Here is a 27,546-nt window from a genome sequence, read left to right as displayed (position 1 = left end):
GTTGTTTCAAAGGTTTCCTGAAATGTTTCCTGGGTTATGTGTGAGTCAACTTGCCTTTGAAACTGTCAGGTAGGAGTTTGTTGGTAGAAATTTAGCATCACTTACATAGGTCTAACAAGGAAGAAGCAATTATCTCACAATCTCTTTTTCATTGGATTACAGTTCTTGTAGCTGAGTCCAGATTTAATTCATAAATTTCAGATGGGGATAGAGGGGAGAAGGAGGATCCAGTGAGTTCCATTAATTTAGGCAAAAGAAGTTCTCTCTTTAGTCGCAGTTTGAATGTAATTAGACAAGAATTGATGTCATTATTTCTAATATCACTTTATAAAAGCACAGATTAAAAGGATTAGAACAGGGCTTGACTATTTAATTCCATTTTTCATCATTATCATAATCCCTTAGAATTTGTAGTGTTTTCCCCCTCTTTTTTAACCACCTGGGACAGTTCCTCTAACATAGTAGGTGTTCAATAAATATCTGTTAAAAGAAAGAATTGATACTTAATACATTCTAAATATCAAGACCAAAGGATTTTAACTTGTACAACAATCTTAGAAGTTTAAACAAAGAATCAGTGATATATGTTTATAGAAAATAAATCATATATTTTCCTGTTTAATGATAACCAAACCAGAATGTTGCCTAGAAGTCATCTGTTGGAGTATAAAAATGTAAAGAGCACAATCACTTATAATCTTCTTTTTTCTTGATTTATTTGTGGCCAGTGTTTCTGTAATTCAGCTTTTACTGGGGGAGGTATTGCTGGGCCATATATGATTGTGAAGATTTTAATAATAAAATTTAATTAGTAAGTATTAATTTCACATTTTATATGTGATTGGCACTCTGGGAAAAATATAGTTTCATCACAAAGAAAAGACTGGCTTTCAAAAAGTAACCATATTCTTCAATTAACCAAAAGACATGATACAAATGGATTTTACTAACATCTTTATAATCAATGATCAAGAGATGGGAAAAACTTAAGTAATTCTCTTTCATTGACTTCTTTCTCCCAGAAGAAACCTAGAATGACAAAGGAAATGCAAGCTGTTCCAGCCACTTGACTTGCAAATCAATTTGGCCTGGATTATAAACTGGGAATTAAGCCCTAATAAAAGGTAGAGGGCTGGTGCTAAAACAACAGGGACCAAAACACGAAGTTTTGCCATTGACAGTGAATGACTAAAAAGCCGTGTGTCAAAAAAGACTATAATTTGGTTAGCTATACTACGGGGGCAATACAACAGCTGCAGGTCAGGTTACTGTGTCTTGGTATAAAGATCTGAAGAATCCACTGGCTGCATCCAGCTTGATCCTCATTTTAAAAAGCTTAGAAAAACTGTAGCGCTTTCCTGGCATGTGGGCATTTTTTGTTGAATAGAAGGTCTATTAATGGAAAAAAAAAAAGTCCACTGGCACACAGTGCTCTCTTAGCTTTTCTGGGAAAGGAAGTGACAATGAAATTATTCCCTCATTAGTATTATTTGCAACTTTGAACCAATATTTTTAAACTATAGCTTTAAAAATTATCTTTATTTTTAAACCACATTTTTAGATCATAAAACCCAAGCAGATGCTACGGTGGGAAAAATTCAGTACTCATTACTGGCCATTGCCTAAAATCTGTCATTCTCTGATGTGTGGTATACACCTGCTATGTATGTGTGTGTGTGTACGTGTGTGTGTGTGCATGCATGTGCGACGTCCCGGGGTGATTTAATAGGTATTCTGTGTGTGGGGTTTGTGGGAGATGTTTAGGGCTTAGGTTATGTATCTGAACATTTGGAATAGAAGCTGTTGTGGCTGGAAGGTTAATCCTTCTGTGTAGCAGTGACTTTCCACCCCAGTTGGACAGATAGGGGCAAAAGCTCTGTTTTTGTTTGTTTGCCTGTTTCTAGGTTAAACATGTTTTTGGAAATGAAGCTACAAAACAGAGACCCAGCCAAACATAAACAAGTAGGTGTCAACCTTCTTGTGAAAGTAAAGCTGAACTAAATTAAATATCTGTCGTTTCAGAATCTAGACTGGCATTCTATCCTTCAACTCTGCCCAGCCAGAGTCACCTCTGTCCCACTCTGCCACACTGTGTTCCAAGAATAAGCTGAATACTTCACATGTAGCGGCTTCAAAGGCTTGTAATGGCCCAGCCAATATGGCACACATGATTTTTTCACGTGCTCAAATGAAGGAACAATAGCCTCTTGTCATTTCCTCTTTGGGCCTGTGCTCTTTAGATTATATAATAGGGGGAAAAATTTGGAGATCAAGCACTAAAAAGTGTAACTTTGTAGACAACATGGGATATACTAGCAAGATTTGAGCAAAACCCCAATGTGATTAGCCCAAAGGGCTTGTCATTCAAAAGGAACATCCCTGCCTTCATTAATGCTACCTCCATAAGGACCAACCCAAAGCTGCTGTACTGTTAATACTAATGGTTCTAGTTTGGCCCAGCGGTGGGGTAGAGTAGGGGCAGGAACCAACTGCACAGTGGAAGAGCTGCCAAGTAAACATGTTTTCCCCAAATCAAGTCTTAGTAGAAACTTTTCCATTGGAGGACTTTCTGTAGATCAAACATTTTTTAAGTTCAACGAAATAAAATAGTGTTTTTTAAGGACTTGAGATCTACAATATATTTATATCCATATTTCCAAACATCCAAGTCTAAAAGACATAAAAAATAAGTAGCGATGCAGTCACTGAATAGCAAGGCATGTCCGCATTTCAAAGAGGCATAAAATGTGAAATGATATAATAGAAGGTCAAAAATATGAAACAGATTTAGCATAGTCATATTGCATTGGGAAAAAAAAAGTAGAACACACTATTTAGTTACCTAAATTAATTTACAGGAAAACGGGATCTTAGAAGTCCTCCGACGAACCAAGCGCAGATAATCTAAAGGTGGGGAGTGCATGTTTTATTTCTATCTGTCCCCTTTAATAAGAGAACATGAGGTAATTAGAAAGTATTCAATGCATTCTGGACTGTTCTGCTAATTGTCCCAGGCAAGAGAAATCAAAATGCTTCAGAAAAGTAAGGCCTAGTTGAGTATTTGGGTAGCGGCCCCCCCTTCAATCAGCTAGTCACTAAATGGAAATTTCATTATACGCTCATTGTGTAGAGATGGATTGATCACACTGTAGAAAAAGGCTGGTTGCTGAGGTTCTGTCTCTTCCGTGTTTTCTCAGCCTCCTCTGCTTTTACCAAGTTAGGTCTTGAGAGTGGTGAAGGAAAACAGGTCATTTTTCCTTCATAAAGTATCACTGGGTGATTCCTCTATTTAATTATATGAACCATATAATAGTTACAGATTAAAAAATGTTTTTTTAAATTTTTCATCTCAAAGAGTTCTTAGTCCCCACCCCTCACAAGGTACCATGAAGGGGCACTAAAGTGCATTTTGATGCAGGGGAGTAGAGTTTGAAGGTGCTGTCCAAGCTAAGAACCAAGATGATGCTGTTTAAAAAAGAAAGGCAATTCCTTCTACCTCCATCTCTGGAGTCAACTGAGGGAGGGCAATGAACTAGACCCTCACCAGAGGATTGTCCTAACTGTTAACTTTAGAGAAAACTGTGTAAGGACCTGCACATATAGACTCATTTATTTGTCCAAAATAGCAAAAATAGGCCTATTTCACCCTTAAGAAAGTATTTGCAAATTTGATCAGACATGATCATAAAAATGTGAATGGATTCCAGAGGCAATCCATGTGGGCATGCTTGGTGGTACTAACTATGTGTCTTCAGCTTAAAAGAACATGCTGCTGTTCGTTTTCATCAAAACATGACTTCTAACTACCATAAATAAAATACGTATGGAACAATTAAATCTTTTTCTTACAATAATTACTTTTACATTAAAAAGTCACCATCATCTTCAGATATATCGAAAATTAGGACTCTAAATCTTATTATTTCCCAGTCTTAGTTAACAATCTTGCACAGGCCCGATAAGCCAAAACTTGGAGCTCTGATCTACACAGCTTGGCAGGTTTCACACAGTTTAACAGGTAGGCAACTGTGAGATATGCTTTTTTTAAAATTAGCATTTTCTATCAAAACAGTCTGAAATCGTTTAAAACCCTCATAGAGACTGCATTCGTGCAACGGCACAGTCACGTAGCTAGAAGGGAGAGAACAAAATACAGTCTGGAAGATTCACCACGGTCCAAGTTTTCTTGGTCCTCAGCTGAAACCACGATGAGCCCAGGAAATCCAATTAAATACAGTGCTTTAAATAGGAGAAGAGTTGGTCCAAGAATAACTTAAGCTACTAAACAGGGACAGTCTCAACCACGGGCGATTTGATGCACTCTTCGTGCAATCTACTCTTTTCTGCAAGGCTCAAAGAATCTTCAGCAGGATGCTCGGAAATGTGACTGTCCCCATTCAATGTAGAGCCAAACCCTTCCTGGGAGGGGCCTTTCAAGTATGAGTGAAATTCCACTTGAGGATGATTGGACCTGTGTTCGGGATATAAGCTATTGCAGGGCACACCGCTGTCATTTTCCGAAGAGGCGCAGCAAACGATGACGGAGGGGTTGGCAGCTGGGTAGTGAGAGGCCCCGTACGCCTCTTCCGCTTGCCGGGCATAGTCCACGAATTGCTCCGGGGTCATGGTGTAAGGCACCAGCGAGAGGGTACCGCTTTTGACCGTCTCTCTTTCCGAATAGTTCTCGGAGGAGATCTGGTTGGGAGTTCCTGGAATGTGGCTGTCTATTTGGTAATAGAGGGTAGAAGAGTTGGCATAAAAGGGAGCGTTCTTCGCGTGGCTTTCGTGAACGGCCGTGCCATCGGAGTAACAAAGGACGGAAGGAAGAGGGAGCCCTTCGGCGTGGGGACCCAAACCTTCCACCAAACTGTCCCCTTTCTCGTCGTCCTCCTCCTCTTCCTCCTCGTCCTCCTCCTCTTCCTCCTCGTCCTCCTCCTCCTCCTCCTCATCTGACTCGCTGGGGGCCAAGCTTTGGGTGCTGGAGTCTGTGACTCCGCTGCAGAAGCTGCTGCCATCCTCCTCCTCCTCCTCCTCCTCCTCCTCCTCCTCCTCCTCCTCCTCCTCCTCCTCTCCTTGGCAATCTAATTCCTCCGCCGATTGCAGGTGCAGCACTGCAGCCTGGGGTTCCGTTTCAATCTCAAAATTGTCTGCGATGGAATATTCGACGGAGTGAGCCACAGGGCCCATGGAACTACTGTGGGCACTTATCTCCCCGTGGCAGCCGTTCAGCGTGGGGATTTGCTGCTCTCGGTTTTTCTCCAGTTCAAGTTTCATTATTGTGTGCAAAAAGTGAGTCCGGACCCGGATAGGATTAAATTCAATTCTACCTGCTGTGTTACTACATCCTTCTTTAGTGCAGCCACATGGGAAAGACATTCGATCCACCTTGGAGGGAAGAACACAGATTAGCCCCCTGGAACTCTTACAAATCAAATAAAACTCCAGTACCTCAGGGCAAAGCCTTTGAATCTGGGATGACTTAAACCCACTTACGCCAGAACAAATGACAATCAAACTTGCAAACAGAAACAAAAACGGAAGTGAAGGCTTCGAACATGCGTTAACCTAATTTTAAACCCATACTCAAAATAAAAATGAGTTACGGTGTGTAGTTTTAGTTCATTTATCCCTCCTGTGCTTTCTTTACCTCTGTCGTCATTCTCCCTTTCCGTCTTCTCTCCATCCCGTTAATTTTGCTCCCATTTTTTCAATGCTTCTGTCCTCTCCCCAAGATCCCTTTTTTTCTGCTGCATGCCAGCTCACAGGCTCGGTTTTAAACAAACTTACTGCCCTCATCCCCACCTGCTATTTTTGGTCTAAATTACATGACATTCCTCATTCTAGCCAGGAGTTTTTCTTTGCTTATTATAAAATGAACCTCTCTGCCTGAGGTGTCCAGATTGACACCACCTTAGTATCAAGCAGCGTGATAATTCACTCTCATTGGTGTACCTTCTCATTATGTTGGATCCTTGGTAGGTGACGCATGTATGCACTGCAGGCTGCAATGCGTATGCACATTCATGATGGTGACTGGTGGATTTCTGTTTAGTTGCTGGCTCCCCAGCCTTCCCTACACCTCCCTTAGACTACAAGCTTCTGGAGAGAAGGAGATGTTCATTTAATCAATATCCCATGATTCTTCGAGTCTTTGGACTCTGTAGATAGAGTGATTAGGTTCAGCAAGTGTTGTTGGACTGAGCTCTTCATTCGGGTGATGAGTGGAATTCTGGGCAATCTAAGGAACTCCTAAGATCTTTTCTGGCTTAGATTCCACCTTTTTGCAGACCAGGGCACAGGCAACCAGAAACAACTTGCCTTTCTTTCCACCTTACCCAAGCATGGGGTATTTCCCATGCAAGAGATGAGAAAGTGGATTCTAGCACAGTTATCCTGGTCCCCACAAAAAGTAGTAGCAGATGTCGAGCCAGAATCTATAGCTACTTTCTTACCTGTGATTCCCTTTTCTGTGAATCCACCTCAAGCAACTGTCCAACTGATAAGAACTGTCCTCTCCTTCTGTCTGCCTGAGAGGCTCTTATTGAAAAAGTTGAGTTTCTGCATAAAATAACAACCCCTAACTAATCATGGAGCACCAATGATATAGATGGATAGGAACCTGAGAAGCATCTAGTTCAGGGGTTGGCAAACTCTTTTTTTTGTAAAAAGGCCAGAGAATAATTATTTTAGGCTTTGTGGGCCATACAGTCTCTGCGACAACTACTCAACTCTGCTGTAGAAGTAGGAAAGCAGTTATAGGAAACACGTAAACACACACACAAAAAAAACATGGCTGTGCTTCAATAAAACTTTACTTACAAAAACAGGGTGGCAGGCTAGATTTGACCTGTGAGTTATCGTTTCCCAACCCCTGATCTAGTCCAGCCCATTCATTTTAGAGGTGGGAAAGCTGAACCCAGTAAGTTTACCTGACTTGCCAATTTCACATCGTGGCAAAAAGCAGAGCCAGGAGGAGAATTCAGTTTTCTTAAGCCCCAGTCTAGTAACTTTTCCACTGATCTACACTACCTCTAACCAATCATCATTTTATACCCCATGGATGGATCAGAGAATACAAACTTTAAATGTTAGGGATGTCATGATCTCCCTGAATGCTTGTAAGAAGCCAAAATAAGCTTGCATAAGAAATGAATCCAAGAGCAAACAATTTCAACTGACAACTGCAGCTTGGATTGCCTTTCACACTATACCATATATATATATATATATATTATATATATATATATATATATATATATATATATAATATATATATGAGTATTACATATACCCCTAAATGTCATTGAGTTAGTATTTCTCTCGTTTTGAGTCATGTGTCTTGCCTTACCCCAGAATTTTCTTCCACATGTGGGAAGCTTCATTACATGGAACACAACTGCCTCTTCAGGGGTTGGTGTATAATGTCATGTCTTCGGATTCCCTGAAATCCCAATCCTTACCTGACACTTAATGCCTGCCAGGCTGCAGGTACACGTTTCTGGATCACAGAACACCCGGCAGTCACAGCCACAGTCCTCTCGAGATAGGCGGATGGCTCGTAGCTCATGCTTTTCCTCCACATCAATCTTTTTCACCCCAGAGGCCCGCAGCAGTGCTCTCCGTTTTTTTGTTGGCAGGGGTTGGAGAAAGAAGTACTCGTCTACCTCGGTGTTGTCTAAATCAATATCATCATCAGAAATGTCATCCACTGTAAGAGTGCTAGCTTCTTCAGATTCCACGGTGCCATTCTTCGTCATCTAGAAATACAAAGCAGCAAAAAAGAGACTTAGCATGGACAGGGTCTAAAATCCCTACTTCTGCACTTGGTAAGAATGAAGCTATTATATAACATTATGTCCCCATAATCCATAAGTGTTTGTGGATAGGTGTGGGAGATTAGGAGGTGTAAACTTCCAGTTACAAAATAAATGATTCATAGGGATGAAGAAAATGTTTGTGAGTCAAATCATTTCCTTTTCGCTTTAGAGAAATTACAGGAAGGAAAATGAATGCACCAAAATGATAGGCTTTTTAAATGGACACAAGACTTGTTAATTGGAACTCTTAACCTCTTAATGTTAGGAGGTATAGTTGCTGGAGCTTTCAGCCTGCACGATGTGAAAAAGGCCAAAGGTTACAGATGCCCATCAGTGAAAGCTATCGTTAGACTCAGTTTGTGACGGGCAGATTTGATGTTGGAATAAATGTGTCCTTGTTCAGATGTGATAGCATCTTAGTGGAAGCTACTGCCACCTAAATAAGCAAACATGTCCTTGAAATAACAACCCTGTCTTTTGGGCTCCAGAGAAACCATGTACTAGGAAGTAAAGTTTTGCTGTCCTGTGCTGTTGGGATTACAAACACAGTTTCCCTACAGAATGGTGCATGAACGGGAGCTTGATATGACGCACTTAGTCAGGTCGCTGTGCTCTCAGTAAGACAAGGAGCAGAGAGTAGTGTGGCAGGCTCTTGCCAACAGGCAACCCAAACAATGAACTCCTCCCTCAAAGGAGTTCATAGGAAACTGTCCAGAGCAATACCTTCCGCATAATAGCACCTGCGGACGACTGTGTCTCATACCCATAACTTTTCTGCTTCTGTGTATATTTCTTTTCTAAATTAATTTCATCCATCGGGAAACTCTGAGTCAGTATTTCACTTCTTACTGCCATATCACCACATAATATGTTTTCTTCATAAAAAAGCATTTAGAAAGAGACATTTTCTCTGAATATAAGCAAGAACTATATTCTGGGAAGCAGCACAGGAATAAATGAAGAAACTCAGTAAGAGATTATTCAAGGAAGTTCTAGATAGGGAAGCTATTTTGATTCTTTAACTTTTATATGTATTACTTCATGAACTTCATTAACTGTAATTATTACTATGCCTTTTGATCTTAATAACAATTCAGTTATTACACAGTTAAAATACCCTGGTGACACCAGACATCATTTTCTTATCTTCCTAGGAAAAAGTCCTATATTTAGATAAAAATATTTATTACTGACCAAAAATCCCAATCTGGACAGCTCTGAATGTATTGAAAAACAAACAAAAGACTGATCTTTGCCCTCAGGTAGAGGAAACAACACAGTAGCAAGTGTATATTAAAATATATTGCAAAGGGTCCCTGAAATACATTGTCAAAAGCTACTAATTTACATATTTTTAAATTTCAGAGCTTAAATCTGTGTTCTTATAAAGTTGGGCATTTCTTTTTATTGGGTTTTGTTTCTTGGTGTGATCTGTAATTTATTTCCTTCCTTGGAATTTCTTTATAAACGTATTGGTTAAGCTGTTTTCATTTTTCTGTGATGTCCACTAACAGTAACTGGTAACGTCACAAAAACAACAAAATCTTCATTTCATATGAATAGGGTTTGATTTTTTAAAAAATAATCATTGCTGTCATATAATACATGAAATCTAAAAATCAACAAAAAATAAGACTTCAGCAAACATTTTAAAACATGACAATTTTTAAGGCAACATGACTAACCAATTGGCATCTAAGAATGAAAAAGAAACAACTATATCTCAAATAAACTACAGATGATGCTTATTCCAATACCATATGATCCCACTCTTGGGCATATATCTGGAGAAAACTCTAATTCGGAAAGATACATGTACCCCAGTGTTCATAGCAGCACTATTTACAATAGCCAAGATGTGGAAGCAACCTAAGTGTCATGGACAGATGAAATGATAAAGAAGATATATATAAACACACACACACATATATATACATACACATATATGTGATGAAATATTACTCAGCCATAAAAAAGGATGAAATAATGCCATTTGTAGCAATGTGGATAGACCTAGAGATTATCATACTAAGTGAAGTCAGACAAAGACAAACATCATGTGAAATTGCTTCTATGTGGAATCTAAAAAATGATACAAATGAATTTATTTACAAAAGAGAAAAAGACTCACAGACAGAAAGGAAATTTATGATTACCAAAGGGGAAAGGGGAGGGGAGGGATAAATTAGGAGTTTGGGATTAAAATATACACACTACTATATACAAAATAGATAACCAACAAGGATCTACTATATAGCACAGGGAACTATACTCAATATCTTGTAATAACCTATAATGGAAAAGAATCTGAAAAAGATATATCTATATATACATATATATATGAAGATATATATATATATTCAGTTATATATATGTATTGTGCATATATATATAAATATATATAAACTGAATCACTTTGCTGTACACCTGAAACTAACACATTGTAAACCAACCATATTTCAATAAAAATTTTAAAAATACAATAAAACAATTCTTCACTCATAAAAAAACAAATATAAGAGCCCTTAGAAATAAAATCTGCAGTTCTTATTCCCACATTTAAATTACAATAAAGTTTCATTTTAAAATAAAAATTCAATTAAGAATCTAAAAGTCCTTGATACAGAGCTAGCTACATACTGTTCTTACTCTTGTTCAAGAACCCACAAGGGCCCTAATTTAGATTTTCAAAAAAAATCTCACATTATCATTGAAGTGATCTGGCAAGGTTTTCTCCTCATCTATCCAATATCATCTCTGCCATTTCTAGTGAAGACTGGAAATATTCTAGTTCAACCCAGTTAATTGGCTTATCTCTTTGTCCTCACAGTTTCTGGTTTGGTTACGTAACCACTGACAGATACTATTCTCTGCTGTCCCCTTGGAAGTCCTTCCCCAGCCCTCTCCTCCAGGATATGCCCATTTACCCCTTTAAAATGCAGGCCAAACCTATCGAGTTTAAATGCTCCTTTAAATCAGAGTATTACATATATTATTTTCAAATGCATTTTTCTATATTAGAGCAACAGGGAAATAAGTCAATGAGCTCTCTAATTCTGTCCACCAACTCATGTTCATCATGCTTTCAAGATCTCGTATAACAAACTCTAGGGAGTCTTCCATGATTTCCTCATCTGTTTTTGCTGACTCCTTTACCCCATTGGCCCATATTCACACGAATATTTATTTTGTACATTTTGTCTCTTTGACATGAGTGATACCTATAAATGTCTCCTTCCTATCTCAAAATAGAATCATTGAATTTTCAGATGTTAGTTCATCAAATACAGTCTCCTTATTTTATGCATTACTGAGGCTCAGATTGTGTCCTCTCCAAGACATGCTTATAGAACCTAATTCCCTGACCCCTACTTTAGCATGCTTTTCCCTCTGTGAAACAGATAGATTCCAAGTTTCCAATGGTACCTAATGCAGTACAGGGACTGTAATGTGGAATTAAACCTCAATGTGTCTAACAAGCCATTTTGTTTACAAAATAAATACATACAGAGTAACCAGCATATTCAAAGGAATGCTCTCTTTTGAAGTAGATTCCTTAGAAGCCAATCTGGGATTTGGACCATTTCTAGCTCAGTGTTCTTTTCCCAAACAACACTGCCTTTCCAAGAGCTCAAAGAAAGCTTGCCAAAAATGTGGTTTAAGGAGACCACCAAAGGATCCTGACCTTCAAGCCTGCTGTGTGTGTGTGTGTGTGTGTGTGTGTGTGTGAGAGAGAGAGAGAGAGAGAGAGAGAGAGAGAGAGAGAGAGAGAGAGAGAGAGAGAGAGATTGGAGGTGGGGGTGAAAGAAAGGTGACAGAATCAGACATGAGATGATAATAGTAACAACAGTTTTGAATCTGTGTCTCACTGCTGCAAGCACTTTACCTGCGTTAACTCATTGACCATCACAAAAATCTCATGAAGTAGATATTAGCATTCTATCCATTTAACTGATGAGGAGACTGAAGCACAGGAATACTAAATAACTTGCCCAAGATCATAAACAGTGAGGTTTGTACCACATCAGAATCCTAAACATTTAACTCTACAGCTTGGGTTCTTAACTGCCTTGATAATTATATAGATATACTTCTTATATATTTAATATATATTCAGTAATCTTTTGTGCTTATTTTACATTAGGCTCTAAGTGTGTTGGTGCACAAGACATGGGTCTTGAAATCAATGGATTAGCGTAAAGAGAAGAGGAATCTAGTAATTTTAATCCAGTTTGTAAGGATTTCCTAGCTGAGCTTGAACACAAGGCATTGAAACCATGCAGGAGGGCCACCTTGAGGTGGAGCTGGTGATGGGGTGAGGAGGGTAGACTTTCACATCTAAGCTTGAATCTGAAGGTGGAGTAGCAGTTAGCTGAACAGGTGGAGGCAGAAGGTATTGCCCACTGAGCAACAACAGCTTCAAAGGCCTGAGATGGGACACAGCATGACGCATTCATTGGCTTGCAAATTAGACAGACTGGCTGAACTTGTGTGGCATCCCTTCCTGTCTTGATCCATAAGCAAAGAACAAAAAAGTAAATAAACATCAGGTTTTCAGAAAGGAGCATCTCCCTTCCCCTGCCTTAGCCATTTTACAGGTGAAAAGTAATGACTTAACTCATAATTTGATTTAGTGATCCTTATCTTATTTTATATTTATCTCATATATATGTGCATTTATTTATACTGTATGGGAAGTATCTTAAGGTGTGTGTGTGTGTGTGTGTGTGTGTGTGTGTGTACTTGCTTTGTTCCAATGATGCTACTTAAGATAGGACTTAGTTCTTGAGCCACTGTGTAAACTTGTCCAGACTCACTCTACAAATGAAAGGACTATAACTTTTCTTAAACAGAATTGAAACATCTTACTTTTGCAAATCTGTCTGATATGTACTGTTAAGTATGAGTAAGCAGTTCCCAAAGCACAACAGAGTAAAACCTTTGCCCATCTAAATACATTTGCGGGATGGGACACATTACACGTTACCGTCAGAATCAGTGGAGTGATTCTCAGACTATCCTCAATCAAGTACCAGGTCAGGCGGGGGAGTGAGTGAGTGGGGGGGGGGGATTATCAACTCAGCATTCAATCTTTTGTGTTTTTTTTGGCTATAGCATGTAGTGGATATATTCCACTGTAAATTCCTACAGGATGAACTTTCTGATGAATTAAGTGCTGGAAGAAACTAATTTAATGCAAAATGATTATGGAGAGGGAAACAGTACTGAAAATGTGGATTGACTATAATGCTAAAAACAAAACAAAACAAAACCCACAAAAATAAAAACACTTCCCTTCAGTGGTTAAAAGGTGTTCTTAGTAATAAAATCTCCTGATTATTACAAAGTTCTTAACACATGTAACAATGACAGTGGAAACAAGAATGTGAAAGAATAATTCAATTCCACAAACACTGATTCCTGCCTATTATAATGATGATGATATGTATAATGAATGTCCCAAGCTATCATATATTGAAAACCAGGTACTGAACTCCCTCCATACTTTATATAAATTATCTCACCTGATTTGTAAACAATCTTAGGAAGTATTTTTACAGTTGAGAAAACTGGAGCTTTTGTTTTTGTTTTTGTTTTGCAACAGTGCTTTTTTCTTTTTTTTAAATTGATCTTTATTGGAGTATAATTGCCTCACAATACCGTGTTAGTTTCTGTTGTATACCAAAGTGAATCAGCGACATGCATACACATGTCCTCATCTCCCCTCCCTCTTGAGCCTCCCTCCCATCCTCCTTATCCCACCCCTCTAGGTGGTCACAAAGCACCGAGCTGAGCTCACTGTGCTATGCTGCTGCTTCCCACCAGCCAACTATTTTACATTTGGTAGTGTATATATGTCGATGCTACTGTCACTTGGCCCCAGCTTCCCCCTCCCACCCCATGTCCTCAAGTCCATTCTCTATGTCTACATCTTTATTCCTGCCCTGCAACTAGGTTCATCAGTACCATTTCTTTTTTCTTTTTTTTTTTTTTTTTTTTTTTTTAGATTCCATATGTATGCCTGAGAATATGGTATTTGGAGAAAACTGGAACCTTGAGAAGATAATTTGCCAAAGTCTAGTTACATAGATAATTAGTGATTGTACTGAGAATCAAACTCAGGTCTATTTGACTCCAAAGCTTGAGCCAGGCTCACAAGACCAGTTTGGAGTGAAAATTCTTAAGAGTAATAGGAAACCTGTATAGAAGAGAAGAAAAGGATATGGTTGCAGCCATGCTCTAAGAGCTGATCTCAGCACTGTAGGGCAGGAGGCAAAGAGCAGACAAGCTTCCTTATAATTAGCTCATTCAGAAATAAAAAATATATATGACTCATATACAGAGAACAAGAGCTCTAAAAAGAAGACAGGAAGCCAGCTGAAGATATGACATTCTCACCAGTTAGCATTTCCTTTGAGTTTATATTCTGTGGGCTTGCGGAGGTGTTCTTTCTAATAGATATGCCAGCAAAAGAAGCTGGTCCAAGTGACAGCTACCACTGTTGAAATAATGTGTTACTTTTGATTTCCTCAGCTGACTTTTAACTCATTTACCCCGGCCTGCGTTTAATCAGCATAGTATGTTGCCTAATCTTGTAGTAATATATTAGTGTTGGTAATTGGTTGTATGTATATCTCCCTTATTATACTGTGAATACATTGACAAACAAGGACCATATCTGTCTTGCTCATAACTCTGTCTCCAGCACTGTGTTAACTGCAACCTCATACTAATTGACTAATAAATATTTTTGAATGAATGAATGAATATCCTTAATCACTATGCTATGCTGACAGCCGCTGTACTAGGTATCCGGGTTTACATATGTATAACAGTGCTTCCATCTAAGTAGCTTCTAGTGTGCTGGGGAGATGACCATGTAACAAACATGATACAGTGTGGTAAGTGCAACAAAATATATGAGCAAGTTATAGAAGCAGTGGGAAGGAGGAAATGATTGACAAGTAAAATGGGAGGGGAGATACAAAGACACAAAGTAGAATTATTTACTTCTTATTCTGGTTCCACAGTCTCTATCAAGGAGAAAAACCTTTAGACAAGAAATGGGAAAACAGCTAGGAAGGATTTCATGTAAAAACAAGAGGTGGGAGAGAGTGAAATAGTACTCAGCTGTTTTATGTAAGAATAGCCAGGTCCAGGGTATTCGTGTTTTAGAGCAATGAAAAAGCTTAAAGTTATGATTGCTCAGTCAAATATCTGTGAAGAGTCATAGGGAAAGGAATTAAAAGGTAATCAAAATGCAAGTGAATTATTATTTTAAAAAGTGCTAATTCTAGATAAAATTCCAGAAAAGATGATTTAAACAGATGGTCTGTACATGTGAAAAGAGGGAACAGTGACTGTTGCCTGGGCTCACTAGGGAGAGAATGTCCATTTGTCAAATTAAAGCCCATGAAGAATCTTAACATGTAAAACAGACAAAAGCAAGACTGAGGCACCCAGAGCCCTGACCCCATGTAACCCCATAATTAGAAAACCAGTGATCTTCTCTTGAGATTCTCTGACAAAATTTCTTATGTTCTGTACATGGAAGGATGGAATACAAGATGATTAATAAGGGTATGGTTGAATGCATGGATTTTTAGTTGAAACGTTGAAAATGTTTCAAAGAACAGCGATGCTCTGCTCCTTTGCACCACCAATAAGGGATGTGGCACCTATACATCCTATCGGCAGCACTGATCCACCTGGCAAGGAATCTCCAGGGAGGTCGCTGTGGGGTGGTGACAGGAAAGTCTCCCCCTTTTCCTCTTGAGGGTCACTACTCTGAGAGGGTATCCTGAACTTGGCCCTGTCTTGTTAAATATAGTTTTTAAATAATGTATTGGATGAATAACTAAAAGGCAGGCTAATCGCACCTTCAGATGACAAGATTAGGTTCATTAAAATAAAAAACAAAACTTTATTGATCCCTCTCTGTACACCATGTCTAGCACTAAAGAGGATTCTTGCCCAGGAGATGTTAAGTTTTAACTTAGGGCTAGGGCTTCCCTGGTGGCGCAGTAGTTGTGAGTCCGCCTGCCGATGCAGTGGACACGGGTTTGTGCCCCGGTCCGGGAGGATCCCACATGCTGCGGAGCGGCTGGGCCCGTGAGCCACGGCCACTGAACCTGTGCGTCCAGAGCCTATGCCCCGCAGCGGGAGAGGCCACAACAGTGAGAGGCCCGTGTACCACAAAAGAAAAAAAAAAGTTTTAATTTATGTGATGATGCAGACCTGATTTACCCGGGTTTTGTGTGTTTGCTTGCTTGGTTTTTGTTTGTTGTTGTTGTTTTACTTACCACCAGCATAATATGAACAAAAAAATTGATTAAGGTCCAGAAAGCTACTGTACCTTTAGTGTATACTGTGGATAGAGTATCCACAACTTGGGAGAATGTAATGTAACATACTGAACAAATCCCACTAGGAGTACAATGTTCAGATCAAGTAACGTATTTTGAGGTGGACATTAATAAATAGCATTATATCCAGAAGAACGTAACTAAGGCCATAAAGTGTCTGAAAAACAGCAGGATTAGTGAAAAGAACTAGGGATGTTTAATCTTATAGAACAGAGACACATGGAGCCCATCCATATAGGCTATTATCAAATATATTATATTATCAAATATATATATTATATATATATTTATATATATAATATATATATATTATATTATCAAATATAAGCAGTGTCCATCAACACTGCTTTCAAGCACTTGGAGTTTGGAGAACTGGAACAAGATTTATTCTATGTCCTTAGAGGCCAGAATTAGGGTCAGAAGGTATAATTAGATGATAGCAGTTTTATCAACAGAAAGAAGAGCTTTCTAACAATTTACAGCTACAAAATGGAATTGGCTTTCTCAAAAAGCAGTGTGCTTTTATATATAGTAGTGTATATATGTTAATCCCAACCTCTTAATTTATCCCTCCCCCCCTTTTCCTCTTTGGTAACCATAATCAACTATGCTACAATAAAATTTTTTAAAAAGCAGTGTGCTTTGGGTTGCCAGAGATGTATAGTAAGAGGCTGCATATACAAATCTGCATTTTTATATGCAAATGCACACACGATATGTATTTGATGAAAGGAATTTCTGGTTACATGCTACGAGCTGGATAGATAACCTGGTCATTAAGGTCTCTGGCAAACTGAAATAAAACATTCATATCATTTTGATATTCAGTCAAATCTTATAGTATAATTCTTTGGCTCATTAGTTGTTAATTGCAGGTGGCAAATTGGAACCAGATTAATCATGTCCTTGAAGAACCAGAAATGTTTGGTTGTTTTGTCAGCTAATAAGTATTTCAACAACCTGAATTTGCAATGTGTCTTTGGTTTACATATCACCCCAAAAGTCACCAGAAAAGATGATAATATCAACAATAAGACATATAAATTTTTCATACATTCCTTTATCCTCCCTTCTCGTTCAGACAAACTTTGCCTCTTTTAGCGGCAGCTAATAAGCTAAATGAATCCAAGAGTGTGCTGATAAATATTTAACAACTGGGTCTCTGAAAAAAAAAAAGGGAGGGGTGTTTCTAATTTGTTGTCGAATTTGTTTGTCTAATTGTGCTGTTAGTTTTGTGTTTGGCAAGTTGCATGGTGTGAATACTCCCATCATGGGTGATTTTGAGCTACCATGGGGAACAGATGAGAACAGTCCTCTTTAGTGAAGAATTTTTACAAGCTGGCTACAGCGCACCGCTGCATGAACCCCATATTTTTTAATCAGGAGAATCAGTTCAACAGATTCCTCCTCAATGAGAAGATCAATGTTTACTGTACAGGAAGAATGTAGAGAAGTGATTACATATGCTTAAGTTTTCCATTTAAATGAAAATACCAGCAATATTTTGAAAGAACCTATTCTTAAATATATTGCATTTGCTCAGGTCAGGGCTGAAGCCCAGTCTCTCAGGATGCATCACTTTGGTTAGGTTTGTCTTCTCTGTTCTTGTCAAAATAGGCTGTACATATGACATGGCAAATGGAAATCAAAGTTTTGCATTCAGTGTTGGAGCAGGCCTCCACTGAGGGATGCATTCTGGAAGCACTGGTACTAAGTATGCTCCTGAGAAATCTCTACAGAGGCTGACAAAGAAGTTCTGTAGGAATAAGTGGAGTTTAAAACTACCAAGATCAGCAGATTCTGACCCGTCTAATAAGAACTGTAGTATGAGGAAATAGTTAAAACCACATCCTCAAATTTTGAAACTATAGGTTAGAGATATTCGGTGTCAACCACCTCTCACAAACCTCTAATCCCTCCTTTCTCCTAGGTATTTAAGAACTTTACCTGTAGGTTAGTTGTATCACAAGACTCTTAAGAGGATACAAGGGGCAGGGCTGGGGGTGAAGAGGAAGAATTATAATATTGTACAGGTAAATTTCTAAATGAATAACACACAGTCATAAATCTAAGATTTGGGGTGAAGGAGATTTAGATAGAGATATTTTCAAGGTTGCTCCTTAAAGGAAGAGTCACCATCTGGTAACTTTTTTTTATGAAGAAAGACAGCAAGCAACCAAGCATTAGTCAAGGAACACGTGAGAAAAACTGTATAACCTTGGAAAGCCTCTGGAAATGGTACAAGAGAAGAGAAAGCCTTGATCTTAGAAAGGAGAGGAAAAACAATCAATGTTGAAAAAACATTGAGAAAGAGAGTCCAGTGAAAGCTGTGAAAACTAAGGTACATTTCCTACATCAAGGTAGTAGAATCCAGTAAGATATAACCCCAGAGGCAATTCGAATGCCAAGGCTCTTTTGAAACATATAAATAGCTGCCTAATGCATTTTACAGACCCATGTGAAATGGGAATAAAGTCTAATGTAATTGTTCAACAATGTGGTGCAGATGATGAAATCTAAGTACTTAATTTGGAAGAAAGTATAGTATTAAGATGACTGCATTGATTACTGTGAAGAGTACAACATGTTTGAATGGGCTTGACAGGGAAAAAGTACTGTGCTCTGTAATTTAGAAATCTAAAGCTAGTTATTTCTTCTAGAAACATGCACTTTATTCAATAAGCTTTCTCTATTAATTGTTTCTAGGCAATGTTTGGAACACCAATGCCAACAACAAAAAAGACACACTTGAACCTCCAAAATAAAATTGGATTTGTTCTACAGATCTAATTGCATATATTATTTCTTAATATATCAAATTCGTAATTTGATTAAGAGATGAATCATTAAATAAGAAGACATTTTACAATGAAGAGCTAAATTTCTCTTATTTTGTTTCCAAAGAAACATAAAGAAACATCAAGATGCATGTCTGTGTTCTTTTTACTAATCTTTCACTATGAAGGCCCCATGGTAGGAGGTGGTGTTGTATAAATGGGCTCACTGTTTAGAACCTAGAGAGACACCCTGGAAAGACGCACAGGTAGAGTGGAAAGAGAAACTTCTCCTTACTCTTCTGGGGCTGTTGGTTCTGAAGTAAGTAGGAAGGAAGCTACCCAGTTCCAAGTCCAATGAGTTTCCTAGCAAGGGCTTAGGAAAAAGTTTGATACTGAGAGCTTTGGAAAGTGGTTTTTGTCAGATGCTGCCTTCTCTCTCCTTACTCAATGGGCAGTTCGCTGTCACCCACAGAAGACCACCTCCAGGCAAAACTTAAGTGGCAAAGTTTGTCTTTAATAGTCCTCCCTTTCCTCTTTGGACCCCTCTCTCAGCTACTGACCCTCTCTTGCTGCTCCAGCCAAAAAAATGGAATCAATTTAGTCACATTTCGTTGCTTATGCCAGAGGTATATTTCAAAACAAACGTCACATCAAAAGTGAAATTTCAAGTATCAGAGTGAAATTTTTGGTTAGGTAATGTTTTTGGATAGCTAATGTTAGATTCTGGGTAGTTAAACCTTAGACAAGCATAGTCAATGATATTTATCTTTTTTTTTTTTTTTTTTTTTTAATTTTTTCGGAGCACAGGCTGCGGACGCGCAGGCTCAGCGGCCATGGCTCATGGGCCCAGCTGCTCAGCGGCATGTGGGATCTTCCCGGACCAGGGCACGAACCCGCGTCCCCTGCATCGGCTGGCAGACTCTCAACCACTGCGCCACCAGGGAAGCCCAGTCAATGATATTTTAAAACTCATAAAAGTTAATACACTAGAGGAATCACAACTAAAATATATGTTTTCCTCCATTAATCCCCCTCAGATGTTTTTAGCCAGTGAGTCCACATTGCTGTGATCTTTCATTAGTTTTATATGACATGTGTTTCTGAGTTTTTGAATACTTTCAGTATAGTGAGGCTTAGATCAGATCACCTTAGAATCCCATTATCTTTTTGCTTGATATTCATTTGGAAGGAGTGATGATGTCCAAATGCCTTTTGTTTATATCTTCACCAAAAGGGAAAGCTGCATGTTTTCAGTTATCAATGACAAACCAAGACATGACACCCACTCGGATGAATGTCTCTCCAACTTCCAAAACTGAGCACAATGACAAAAGTGAATCAATAATAGAAGCCTCTTTTTTGCTTCTTCTTTAGCTTGTTAAAAATAAAAGGGTAGATGTAACTGAATACAAATTATAGTATCTGAATATATCATTGCCTGGTATGGAGGAAGGACCCTGCAGGTGTGTAGCGCCCCCTAATAGTCATTGCACATACAATGTGCTTCAAAGGTCACCCCAATAAATCTTCTCTCCGATAGAATTACCGTCCCCCAGCTGTTAAAAAACCACTGCACACAGTACCAAACCCCAGAAAGGGACAACTCCCTATAGGTACAGAGATTGTCTTTCCCAACGCCTATAGGGAATAATCAATTAATATTAGAATAGTAAGGAACAAGATAATAAAACCAGTTTTCTATTGAGTCAGTCAGTTACTTAACATCTTTGTGCTTCTTTTTCTTCGGCTGTACACATGGTCTTATAATTTACCTACCAGTGGGGTTTTGTTAGGGTTAAATAATGTTTATAAAATGCCTGGCAAATAAAAATCACTTAATGAATAGCAGCCATCACTATTTTTCTGCCAATATTTGAATCTGGAGAATGACTTCACCCTTTGGGTAGGGGGTAGAGTTGGTTTGCAGCGGGTTAGAAAGGCAGAGGGAGGATTTCAGAAGCAAATCTGAGCATTGTCATTAAATTAGGCTACGTGCAAAGCAATCATGGAGAGCAACAGTAACAGTGTCTTGCTACCAAAAGATCTTAAGAGACTTTCATTGAAATCTGTCAAAAATACCACCAAAGGAGGGCTTCCCTGGTGACGCAGTGGTTGGGAGTCCGCCTGCCGATGCAGGGGACGCGGGTTCGTGCCCCGGTCCGGGGGGATCCCACATGCCGCGGAGCAGCTGAGCCTGCGCGTCCGGAGCCTGTGCTCCGCGACGAGAGAGGCCACAGCAGTGGCAGGCTCGAGTACCGCCAAAAAAAAAATACCACCAAAGGAAATATGAGACACACTTTAGGCTAGGTTGTGTCTAGCTTCATTTAAGCAATTGCCTTCTTGTAAACTGGGAACAAAGCACATGCATACATTGCAAAATACATAAAAACAAGGTGTTTTGAAACACGTCACACCTCTGCCAACTGACTTCATACTGGAAACTAAAGGTACAGGTAACACAGATGTGCTTATGGTGTTTCTGCTATTTAACCAGTGATCTTTTATGTTTAGCACTCTGGATTTCCTAAGAAAGATTTCCTTTTTCATTAGATAATTGTGGGAGAGCATTTTCTACATATTGATATAGGCTGATGGATCACTACAAACACAAAGAGTGTCTCCGGTTGAGGAAAAGGTTTTCTGAGCTGTGTTTCTCTCCACTTAATCTCTAAGGTGGCACAACAATAGTTATCTCCACCTGGACCTCTCCCAGACATCACTTTGATAACTCAAAAGCCTCTCAAAAGCAGTATCTCCAAAAACGATCTCATTATATAACCACCACCGCACTGCCCGCCCTGTCCCCCGCCCCCCAGCCTGAACCTGCTTCTCTTCCTGGATTCCTTGTCATATCCTTGTTATTGAGAAAAATACTATCACCCACAACCCATTTAGTTTTGCAAGCCAGAAATGCAGGAGTCATTCGTGACAGTCCCCCTCTTTCCCTTCCTAATCCAACCCATCATCAAGGACTGTTGATTTTATTTCCTAAATTACTCTCTCTGTCCATCTCTCTTCCTCTCTCTAGTCTAATCTAACCTACCATCATCTCTCTCCTGGACCACTGTAATAGCCTCTTACCTGGTCTGACTCCATAAGCTCCCCCAACATGGCTGCCCCTGCCCCGAAACTATCCTCACATCATAGCATGAACCGAATCACATTACCCTGCCACCCCCAACCCCAGGCTTAAGACTCCTGTACGACTTCTGATGGCATCAGGATGAAGAGGAAAACAATGCCTCAACCAGACTTACAAGCCCACCCCCCCCACCCTGCCACGTTATTCTATACCCTTCATCTCTGCTCCAGCCATGCTAGCTCTGTGTGCTCACCGTGATTCCTCCTACCACGAGGCAGCTCCAGCTCTCCCTGCTGCCCGAACCACTCTCGCCCACCCTTCCTGTCTAACCATCTGTGCAGATTTCAGTTCAACCGTCACTTCCTTGAGGAAACCTTCCTTGACCTCCGGACCACATCAATTCCCTGTTAATTACTGTCATAGCACCTTGCAACTCCCCTTCACAGGCACTTCACGGAGATGTGATTTTAGTTTGTCTACATGATTAATATTTGTCTTTCCTATTGATACGTAAGTTCCAGGAGAAAAGGGACCACATCTATGTTTCACACTACATAGCCCCAGCCCAAGCACAGGGTCTAGGATCTCAAGAAATATTTACAGAACGAAGAAGTAAACAATGTCAGGTAGTTTTTCCGCACTGCTTTCAGTGACGTGACCATACTGTTTTTGCTTTTAAAAAAGCCTCAGCAGACAGTCTGTTGTGGAAAATGCCCAGTTTAATCTGTGGATCGAAATAGTAAAATGGTTAATGCAACCAAAGTGAGGTAAGGATGGGGGCTTGGCAAAAAAAAAAAAAAAAAGTGAGCGTCTAAGGTTTTTTTACCTTTAGCTTTAAAGAATTCAGTTTTTCCTCCCTGAGGTGTTCTCTCAGCATCTCGCGGTGCAGCCTCTCCTGCTCCCTGGCAAATTCACCCAGGGTGTACTGGCGCACACTGTTGTGACGGCTGGACATGCCCAGGGTGCTGCCGCCTTGGCTGGGCACGCTCGTGAAGCCCTGCCTCCTGGTGAAGTAGTACACGGTGACACAGCTGAAATGTACATTCTTCGTCCTCAGCCGCTTCTCCCTTTTAAGGATGGAGGAAGCTGAAAGGGAAAGAGACAGTTCAGTGAACAGCCAGGGCAGCAGTCTTCAGAAGAGGCGAAGAATTAGAAATTGCCACTCGATGATCTTCAATCCATGGTCAACCTTTTCTGGCTGGGAGACACTAGAAATGTGGTCTCTCAGAGTTGGAACCGATTTCTCTTTCCTTTCCTCTATTTTCTTCCAGCTGTGGCAGAGTAGACTTTTAAGTCCTTCTATAATGGTAGTCCAAGCAAACTTTTAGGAAAGTTGCCAGTAGTCTGTGGATCAGTGGCACAATTTAATTTCTCATTTCCCCTAACCTTTTAAGTTTTACTTTTTTGGTGTGTGTGGTACGTGGGCCTCTCACTGTTGTGGCCTCTCCCGTTGCGGAGCACAGGCTCCGGACGCGCAGGCTCAGCGGCCATGGCTCACGGGCCCAACTGCTCCGCGGCACGTGGGATCTTCCCGGACCCGGGCACGAACCCGTGTCCCCTGCGTCGGCAGGCGGACTCTCAACCACTGCGCCACCAGGGAAGCCCTAAGTTTTACTTTTATGGTTTTCACATGAGCCGTAGCATACTATAATCAGAAAAGACACATGCTACAAACCCTTTGGCTCTTATTTTGATATGGAAGGCATCTGGCATGAAAAAATGTCTGTTCCTAAATTTTAGAAAATTCCAAAAAGCAGTAAAAATTTACACAAAAAAGGCTCAAAGGCACCATTTAGGTTTTTTTTTTTTTTTGCGGTATGCGGGCCTCTCACTGTTGTGGCCTCTCCCATTGCGGAGCACAGGCTCCGAACGCGCAGGCCTAGCGGCCATGGCTCACGGGCTTAGTTGCTCCGCGGCATGTGGGATCTTCCCGGACCAGGGCACGAACCCGTGTCTCCTGCATCGGCAGGCGGATTTTCAACCGCTGCGCCACCAGGGAAGCCCCATAGGTATTTTTATAACCTAAATCTAACCAAGCTTTCATTTGATGAAAACTCCAATAAATAACATTACAGACAGTGGGATTTTAATCCAAGAATACATTGAGAAAATTGAAAACGTCATGAGATATATCAGAACGTTTATTACTAGTTACAGGGAAATCAAGATGCACAGAGCACCATGGAAGGTTGAGATACACACTGTATTTGAGAGAAAGAGAGCTACACATTATAATCCTGACCTTTTGGAGTTGGAAGACATGCTAGACATCATCTAGCCCAGTCTTTTTATTTTGTAGTGAAGTAACCCAGTCTCGCAGAATTTGAATTATTTCTTTCATGAAGAAAGAAATGAATGAAACAGACAGAAATAAACAATGAGCTCCTTGGACATAAAAAAATACATATATCAGCTAACATTTATGGACTATGCAGAGAACTTTACATGAATTATCTCATCTTATCCTTATAACTCCTTATGTTGAAATTACCCATGTCTCCATTTGAGGAAACCAATCCACCAAAGGTTAAATAACATGGCCAAGGTCATATAACTAGTGGTGAAACTGGGATTCATTATTCAAGAGCCCAGTCTTTTAACCATCATTTCACAGTAGAGAGCTGAGGTCATGCTAAGGGAGCTGAACAAGGCTGAGATTTGGTGTCACACTGCTTCTGGTAGATGTCAACTGCTGCAGACTCCAAAGATGACTTTTTTTGGGGGGGGGTTGTATATCTCTTTTTAAAAAAATGTTTTATTTTTATACACTTTTAAAAGATTTCTTCCCATTTACAGTTATTTAAAAATATTGGCTATATTCCCTGCATTGTACAATACATCCTTGCACCCATTTTACACTCAATAGTTTATACCTCCCACTGTCCCGTTCTTTTATTGTCCCTCCCTCCTTCCCCACTGGTAACCACTGGTTTGTTCTCTATAATTGTGAGTCTGCTTCTTTTATATTATATTCACTAATTTGCTGTATTTTTTAGATTCCACATACAAGTGATATCATATGGTATTTATCTTTCTCTGTCTGACTTATTTCACTTAGCATAATGCCTTCCAAGTCCATCCATGTTGCTGCAAATGGCAAAATTTTGTTCTTTTTAATGGCTGACTAGTATTCCATCATATATACATACCACAGCTTCTTTATCCATTCATCTGTTGATGGATACTTAGGATGTTTCCATACCTTGGCTATTATAAATAAAGCTGCTATAAACATTGGGGTGCATGTATCTTTACGAATTAGTGTTTTTGGTTTTTTTGGATATATACCTAGTTCATATGGTAGTTCTATTTTTAGGTTTTTTTTTTTTGAGAAACTTCCATACTGTTTTCCACAGTGGCTGCACCAATCTACATTCCCACCAAAAGTGTACAAGGGTTCCCTTTTCTCCACATCCTCCCCACATTTGTTATTTGTAGACCAAAGATGATTTCTATTTGGAAGGCTGTATAAGCAATGAAGGAAAAGTGAATACAGCATCACTTTGGATTTATATAAGAATATTCTTTCAAGGGGGTTCAAGTTCATTTATCTCATTTTTCCCCCATAAAACTTTCAAGCCAAATACAGAGAAGCTGCTATGATACATCTAATTTCAAGGATTTATTTATTCAATAAATATAAACCAAGGGCCTACTATATGCCAGGCACTTTCTAAATGACTGGACATACTGGTGAAAAAAACAGATGGTGATCCCTGCCTGTATGGACCTTCCACTTCCAGTGATGAGAAACTCAGACAGAAGACACAGACTCAAAAGATTACAGGGCAACATGAGCCATGGCCGCTGAGCCTGCGTGTCCGGAGCCTGTGCTCTGCAATGGGAGAGGCCACAACAGTGAGAGGCCCGTGTACCACAAAAAAAAAAAAAAAAAAAAAAAAAAAAAAAGATTACAGGGCAAGAGAAGTAGGACATTTGGGCAAGAATTTAGCTTTCCCAACTTTCCCTCCTCTTTATTGCTTTACCTCTCCAGAAGAGATTGCCAGGAAGCAAATGCGTTCAAGCATGTACGTGGTTTTCCCATTTATTTATGTACAAGTTCACGGCAAAATACTTGTACTCTTGGCAGCAGTGACAATTTTCAACTTAGATTTAGAAGCTCTGATCTGCTTCATAACTGTATGTTTAAATCATCTCAAAACAGAGAAGAATTTGTCAAAATGTAAAAGATCACTGTAGAAAGCAAAATTCAATAATCTCCCCAGTAATCTGCTACCCTATCTGACAACCTCATCCGTCACCACCTTACAGGAGGCTAGAGCCTCTGCTTTTTGGGTGATAACTTTCAACCTATTTTACTCTTAGTATCATACAAATGATGCCCTGAAGACATTATCTTTCAAGGCCATAATTTACAAATGAAATAAAAACATTTTAATGTACTCATTTAAAATAATTACTATATAATTACTATAAACACCTCTGATAATTTTATTACTTATTTTTTAGACAATTCATAATACTCTAGACAAATTTCCTTTAAAAAAAATTTACTTAGATTTTGTACCTGTAGTTTTAGATTATAAGAATTCTTCATGGACTTCCCTGGTGGGGCAGTGGTTAAGAATCCGCCTACCAATGCAGGCAACATGGGTTCAAGCCCTGGTCCAGGAAGATGCCACATGCCACGGAGCAAATAAGGCCGGGCGCCACAACTACTGAGACACATGCCACAGCTACTGAAGTCCGCACACCTAGAGCCCATGCTCCGCAACAAGAGAAGCCACCATAATGAGAAGCCTGCACACCGAACTGAAGAGTAGCCCCATGGGGAGGGGGAAGGGTAAGCTGTGACGAAGTGAGAGAGTGGCAGGGACATATATACACTACCAAATTTAAATTAGATAGCTAGTGGGAAGCTGCCGCATAGCACAGGGAGATCACCTCTGTGCTTTGTGACCACCTAGAGGGGTGGGATAGGGAGGGTGGGAGAGAGGGTGACGCAAGAGGGAAGAGATATGGGAACATATGTATATGTATAACTGATTCACTTTGTTGTAAAGGAGAAGCTAACACACTACTGTAAAACAGTTATACTCCAATAAAGATGTTAAAAAAAAAAAAAAAAAGTAGCCCCAGCTCGCCACAACTAGAGAAAGCCTGCGCGCAGCAGTGAAGACCCAACACAGCCAAAAATAAATTTATTTAAAAAAAAAATTCTTCAACCTTTTGGATGAATCTATTGTACTATCCTTTCACAAAAAGCCAGATTACACTTTCCCCAAAAGACAGTTAAGAGATGTTTTTCCAAGGCTTGGAAGAAGACAATAGTGGCAGAGAGCAGGAGCCCTTTAGCTGGGCTCTTGGCATTTCTAACACTGTCAAAGTGCACTAGGATTAGTGCTTCTTCCTATCCACTAGGGTTTATAATTCAAACATGTGCTTATACTTGTTTTAGCACTTGCATGTTATAAGTAGCACTGTAGAAACAACTATCAAAAAGACTATGAGATATATTTAAAACGAAGGCTTTGAAATGCCAC

The 27,546-nt window shown here is 39.6% G+C and overlaps 1 protein-coding gene across 5 annotated transcripts in view; it reads right to left on the bottom strand.

The window, feature by feature from the left end:
• Positions 1 to 305: 305 nt before the first annotated feature.
• The window catches only part of CSRNP3 (cysteine and serine rich nuclear protein 3), a 188,825-nt gene continuing 161,584 nt past the window's right edge, over positions 306 to 27,546 (bottom strand). For all 5 annotated transcript variants that reach the window (XM_067026223.1, XM_067026224.1, XM_059052398.2 and 2 more), the window contains 3 exons: positions 22,869 to 23,128; positions 7,461 to 7,757; positions 306 to 5,385 (listed from right to left, as the gene is read on the bottom strand). In XM_067026223.1, coding sequence (XP_066882324.1) covers positions 4,282 to 5,385; positions 7,461 to 7,757; positions 22,869 to 23,128 — 1,661 coding nt within the window. In that variant the 3' untranslated portion in view covers positions 306 to 4,281. The remainder of the gene's footprint in view (positions 5,386 to 7,460; positions 7,758 to 22,868; positions 23,129 to 27,546) is intronic.

The sequence above is a fragment of the Kogia breviceps genome, chromosome 2, assembly GCF_026419965.1.
Source record: "Kogia breviceps isolate mKogBre1 chromosome 2, mKogBre1 haplotype 1, whole genome shotgun sequence".
Lineage (NCBI taxonomy): Eukaryota > Metazoa > Chordata > Mammalia > Artiodactyla > Physeteridae > Kogia > Kogia breviceps.
Note: the sequence above shows the minus strand (reverse complement) of the source record. Positions and strands in the feature narration are given on the sequence as shown.